The 6,038-nt window shown below is 30.9% G+C and overlaps 2 protein-coding genes across 2 annotated transcripts in view; one reads left to right on the forward strand and one right to left on the reverse strand.

Moving 5' to 3' along the window:
• The first annotated feature begins 294 nt into the window (after positions 1–294).
• LOC102593559 (premnaspirodiene oxygenase-like) lies at positions 295–2,246 on the forward strand. Its single transcript, XM_006364752.2, has 3 exons — positions 295–1,020; positions 1,180–1,430; positions 1,523–2,246. The coding sequence occupies exons 1-3, from the start codon at positions 318–320 to the stop codon at positions 2,147–2,149; spliced, it is 1,581 nt and encodes a 526-aa protein (XP_006364814.1). The 5' UTR covers positions 295–317; the 3' UTR covers positions 2,150–2,246.
• A 3,148-nt stretch (positions 2,247–5,394) lies between these two features.
• The window catches only part of LOC102604276 (premnaspirodiene oxygenase-like), a 3,004-nt gene continuing 2,360 nt past the window's right edge, over positions 5,395–6,038 (reverse strand). The window contains exon 2 of the mRNA XM_015304126.1: positions 5,395–5,921. Coding sequence (XP_015159612.1) covers positions 5,452–5,921 — 470 coding nt within the window. The 3' untranslated portion in view covers positions 5,395–5,451. The remainder of the gene's footprint in view (positions 5,922–6,038) is intronic.

A 6,038-nucleotide genomic window follows, 5' to 3' on the forward strand; every position in this document is an offset into this window, starting at 1 on the left:
AAAATAATGTAAAATATAACATGACTTTTTTTTAGGGAATAAGAGTAAAATAAAAATGTCATTAAATAGTTTAATTGAATATATTTTAATTCTTAAATTTTTTGTTTACAAATAAAAATTTAATGTGAACAAATTTTAATTAAAAAATAATTAAATAGCTTGAATGACTTTGTAAGTATAATATTTATAATTAAATGATTTTCCAAGTAAAACACTCAAGAAAAAAGTCCATAGGTGAGTTGCCATTGATATATTATCCAATAAATCAACTTCAAAGAAAACGTATGTTCAATAAATTATCAAATACAAACACAAGTATGCTTATAAAAAGAGGACTAGCAACCAGTTTTTTTTCTCATTCAATAATGGAGCTACAACATTTTCCCCTTTTTCTTGCCACTTTTCTCACCATATTGCTTCTCATTTTCACATTGAAGTTATTATCCAAGAAAATACTAGCAAAAAAACCAACTCTAAACTTGCCTCCAGGTCCATGGAAATTGCCTTTCATAGGAAGCATTCACCATTTAATTGCAAGCCAATTACCTCACCATACTCTTAGAGACTTAGCCAAAAAGCACGGCCCCTTAATGCACTTGCAGCTCGGTGAGATCCCAACGATTGTTATTTCGAGTCCTCGTGTAGCCCAAGAGGTATTAAAAACTCATGATATAGCATTCACAAATCGTCCTGAGCTTTTAAGTGTCAAGGTTTTGACATACAACTGTTCAGACATTGCGTTTGCACCTTATGGAAATTACTGGAGACAAATGCGTAAATTATGCACGTTGGAACTATTGAGTGCAAAGAATGTTGTATCATTTGCCTCTATTAGGGAGGAAGAAGCATTAAATCTTGTTCAATATGTTGAATCAAAATCTGGATCAATTATTAATCTTACAGAAAAGATATATGCCCTCACAAATGCTGTAATTTGTAGAGCAGCTTTTGGGAAGAGGAGAAAAGAAGAATCAGTATATTTCATGTCTTTGATAAAGGAATTATCATTAATGGTATCAGGTTTGGACCTTTTCTTCTCTGTTTTTTTTTCCCTCTGTCACACACTTCCTCTTTTAGTTCCAGTTTATGTTCCTGCCTTCTGTCAGTATACCACAGTTGAAAAAAAGTGTTTTTTTAGTAGTAATTGCATTTCCCCCCCCCCCCAAATATTTATTATAGGTTTGGACATAAGTGAGGTGTTTCCTTCACTCAAGTTTCTTCAAGTCATTACTGGCACTAAGGAAAAATTATTGAAGCTTCACAAAAAGTTTGACAAGGTGCTTGACATGATAATAGAAGAGCACAAGCACAAGTATGATGAAGAAGAGTCATCAAGAAAGAATGATTTGGTTAATTTGCTATTAAAGCTCCAAGAAAGTGGCACTCTTGATTTTTCCTTCACTGCAGACAATATCAAAGCTGTCATACTGGTGACATATTTCTTTTAATTTCTTAATACATATTCACATAAACTCATAAATTACACTCGAGTAGTAATTATAAATAATGCGTATATGTGCAGGACATGTTTTTAGCAGGAACTGAAACTTCAGCAACCGTTCTTGATTGGGCAATGGTTGAAATGATGAGAAATCCCAAAGTTATGGAAAAGGCACAAACAGAATTGAGAAGAATCCTCAAAGGAAAAAACAGAGTAACAGAGATTGATTTAAAAGAAGTTAGCTACCTAAAATTAGTAATTAAGGAAACTCTGAGGTTACATCCACCACTTCCTTTGTTACTTCCAAGAGAGTGTAGGGAGCATTGTGTAATTAATGGATATGACATACCTATAAAAACTAAAGTAATAGTGAATGCTTGGGCAATTAATAGAGATGCTGAATTTTGGGAAAATGCTGAGAGTTTTTCACCAGAGAGGTTCATAAATTGTGCAAGTAATAGTTTGGAATTTATCGGACAAAATTTTGAGTATTTACCATTTGGCGGAGGAAGAAGAATGTGCCCTGGAATTTCATTTGGTTTATCAAATGTTGAGCTTCCATTAGCTCAACTTATTTACCATTTCAACTGGAAGCTGCCTAATGGGATGAAGCCTGAAGATGTTGATGTTACTGAAACTCCTGGTTCTAGCTGTAGTAGAAAATATAATTTGTGTGTTATTGCTACCTCTAATGATCATAGAGTATGATGATAATTACAAGTGTAATTGTGGTTGTTTTTCTTTGCTGAGAATAATGTATGCTCTGTATATCTTTGTATGGATGATGTATTTGTGTTTCTAACTACGAATCCCTATACTATGCTTTTATTTAGAAATTTTTGCTATTTATCAGACTATGATGCAGTAATTGTTGGGGGAAATGCGTAATCGGTAATCGGTATACAATACTTTGCTAGTGGAAGTGCTCAAAAAGGGATCCGTCTCTTCTTCATTTCATTCTCTCTATTTTTTCCAAATTTTTATTTGGAATGTGAGACATATGACTTAGGTAAAATTTAATAGCTAAGATTTAGTTGATTAAAATAAAATTATAATAATGATTTAGATAATTTATATTTCATAAAAAAAAGATAGCAATACCATGATTATAACAATATATTATAAACACTTCTCTCTTTTCTATTTTGTTTTCCTACGAGTATTTATCTTCTGTTTGTTTTTTAATTGAGTTTGTCTTAGATTGTAATTTTGAACTTTCTCTTTAAAATGAGTTATCACACATAACAAATAGCAAAAATACTTGTATGGAGAACAAAAATAGAAAAATAGCAAATACTTTAGGGAAAAGGGTCTGAAAAATACTTTAACTTTGACTGAAATTATTGTTATGATACCAAACTTTATGGAGGACCTTTTACCCCTGCACTATTTAAAAACGTAATTTAAAGGCATATATGTGCCCACGTGGACACGTTACTATTTATAATGATGCAATATTTATGATGTCTACGTGGGCACATATATACCTTTAAAATACACTATTAAATAGTGCATGGGGGTAAAAGGTCATTTCCAAAGTTCGGTATCTTTACAACAATTTTGATCAAAATTTGGATATATTTTAGACCTTTTCCCAATATATAAATTTCATTTTTAAAAATTTGAAGATTCCATGAGCAAATTCTCAATCAAATTTAAATTGTTTGACTCTCGAAAGACGAGGAAGTACTTCATTGTGTTATTTTATTAACCCAATCAAAACACGTTTAGTGTAAGCAAATCGTCCATGAATATACGGATCCGGCTCCTCTCCATTTTCTCCAAGTGCCTATTTGAATTAATGACACATGACATAAGTTAAAATAAATGGCTAAGATTTAATTTTCCTAAGTAAATCTCTAATCATGATTCAACTAATAAATATATTATATTTTTAATTTTAAAAATTACTATAACCCCCACAATCTTAACAACATATTTTCTTGTTTATAATTTAGGGAAAAAAAGTTTTCTTCCTAATTTTTTTTACTTAGGATGTTAATTTAATTTTATTTTTAAGTTAATATTTTTATTGCATTTTTTCCTTGAATTTTTCTTTTTAACCATTGGCTATTGAAGAGTATTATTTTTCCTATTTTATTTCACATTTTTTTTCTATTTCCTCCAAAATTAACATTAGCTATATTTGGCAGCAGTTCAATATTTGAAAGAAAATTAAAAACAACCCCACGTAAAAAAAAAGTAATTAGGAAGAACTTTTTTTCCCTATATTTATGGACAAGATAATATGTTGCTAAGATTGTGAGATTATAATAATTCTTACTACTAAATATATATTGTATTTATTAGTTAAATTTTGGTTAGAGATTTACTTTGGGAAATTAAATCTTAGTCATTCTATGCCATGTGTCATTAATCCAAATAGGAACTTGGGAAAAATGGAGAAGAAGAGAAATGGAGAGAAGCCGGATCCTGAATATACTACCTCTGTCTATTTTTATTTGTCATGTTGCACTTTTTGAAAGCCAATTTGATTAATTTTCAAAGTTAAATTAAATATTATTAATTCGATATTTTAAACAAAAAATTTAGATATTCAAAAACTATACGAAAAGTACTATAAATTGCAATTTTTTGCATATCAATAAAATGAAAAAATACATAGTAAAATGTTAGTCAAAATTCTCATAGCTTGACTCTAAAAATGGAAACCATGACAATTAAAAGTGGATGGAGTGAATATATAATTTTATTCTGTCACCACTAAAGATAATATCTCAAATAGTTACTTAACTATGAACTCATTTCTTATGTCACTTAACCTTAATTTTTAACTCAAAAAACTATCAACTTCAATTTTTAGCTCAAAATTATTCAACTACGAGTGTTTTATTTACAAAATCACTCTATTTATTTGACTAATTTTTTAAATTTAAATGAAATCCCCACCCCATTTGACCCTGATAAAAGAGTTTTGAGATATTAATCTCCTCGTCACTATCATCCATGTGAATCTTGATTCTAACACAAATGAGCCAAAAAAAATTATGTTTAAGGCCGTAACTTTCAGTATATAATAATTTAAAATTTATAATGTGGGGTTCACATACAGATATTTTATCATCGAAATCAACTTCAAAGAAAAATGTGTGTTCAATAAATCATCCAAGAAACATATGCTTACAAAATTAAAAGGAGTAGTAGCAACGAATCCATTTTCTTCTTGCCCTAATCATATGACCAATTTTTCATATTAAAGTCAAATCAGTTGCCTTCACAAATTTCTTCTACAGCCTTTCACATATTTATGAGACTTTTCCTTTTGTTAGGAATCGTGTATAACGTTATTTACTTTCAATAATAATTAATTGGGACACGAAGTTACGTTGCAGATGCCATCCAATATTACTGATAGTTGGTGTGTGGAAAGAAGCTAAGTAGGATGATCCTTGGGATTAATTTCACGAACAGATGTGTCTGTACGTTCAAGCCCTCAAACAAGGAAATGCAGGCATGCATTTTAGATGAATGAGGACTTGCAGATTCCGTACTGGACGATTTGTTTACTCAAAATCAAATTGAAATACGCATGTGTCTGAGTCAGTCACCGTGTTGATTTTATTAGCTGGCAGTGTCACCAAAAAAACTGAAAGTACTCATGTTTGTGTCTGTTACGCAAATCTCGACTCACTCTCATTTACTCATGTTTGTGTCTGTTACATAACAGATTGTAACTCTCCTGGAAATGGTTGACTGTTTCATCCTATCTTTTCCACTCTCCTGGAAATTTGTTGAGTGTTATTATTGATGTAACAACTGATCTGCCTTATTTTGTACGTATCATTCTCTGATTTGTTCACGCGTCTAATTCTGTTTTTTACCCCCAAATTACTACAGCACAATCTCTAAAATAACAAAATTTTCTAAATGAAAGAATAGTATTGAATCCAAAGTTAGAAAACAAACACTCTGCCATCAATACAACGACATACAGAGCATACATTATTCTCAGCAAAGAAAAACAACCACAATTACACCTGTAATAATCATCATACTCCATGATCATTAGAGGTATCAATAACACACAAATTATATTTTCTACTACAGCTAGAACCAGGAGTTTCAGTAACATCAACATCTTCAGGCTTCATCCCATTAGGCAGCTTCCAGTTGAAATGGTAAATAAGTTGAGCTAATGGAAGCTCAACATTTGATAAACCAAATGAAATTCCAGGGCACATTCTTCTTCCTCCGCCAAATGGTAAATACCCAAAATTTTGTCCGATAAATTCCAAACTATTACCTGCACAATTTATGAACCTCTCTGGTGTAAAACTCTCAGCATTTTCCCAAAATTCAGCATCTCTATTAATTGCCCAAGCATTCACTATTACTTTGGTCTTAATAGGTATGTCATATCCATTAATTACACATTGCTCCCTGCATTCTCTTGGAAGTAACAAAGGAAGTGGTGGATGTAACCTCAAGGTTTCTTTAATTACTAATTTTAGGTAGCTAACTGTTGGGTTTAAAAGGTGTGAATGGAAAATGAAGAGTTGCGACTTTTATGAAGAGTTGTGACATTTATGAAAAATTGCTACTTTTATGAAAAGTTGTGACTTTTATGAAAAGTTAT

The sequence above is a fragment of the Solanum tuberosum genome, unplaced genomic scaffold, assembly GCF_000226075.1.
Source record: "Solanum tuberosum cultivar DM 1-3 516 R44 unplaced genomic scaffold, SolTub_3.0 scf00443, whole genome shotgun sequence".
Classification (NCBI taxonomy): Eukaryota; Viridiplantae; Streptophyta; class Magnoliopsida; order Solanales; family Solanaceae; genus Solanum; species Solanum tuberosum.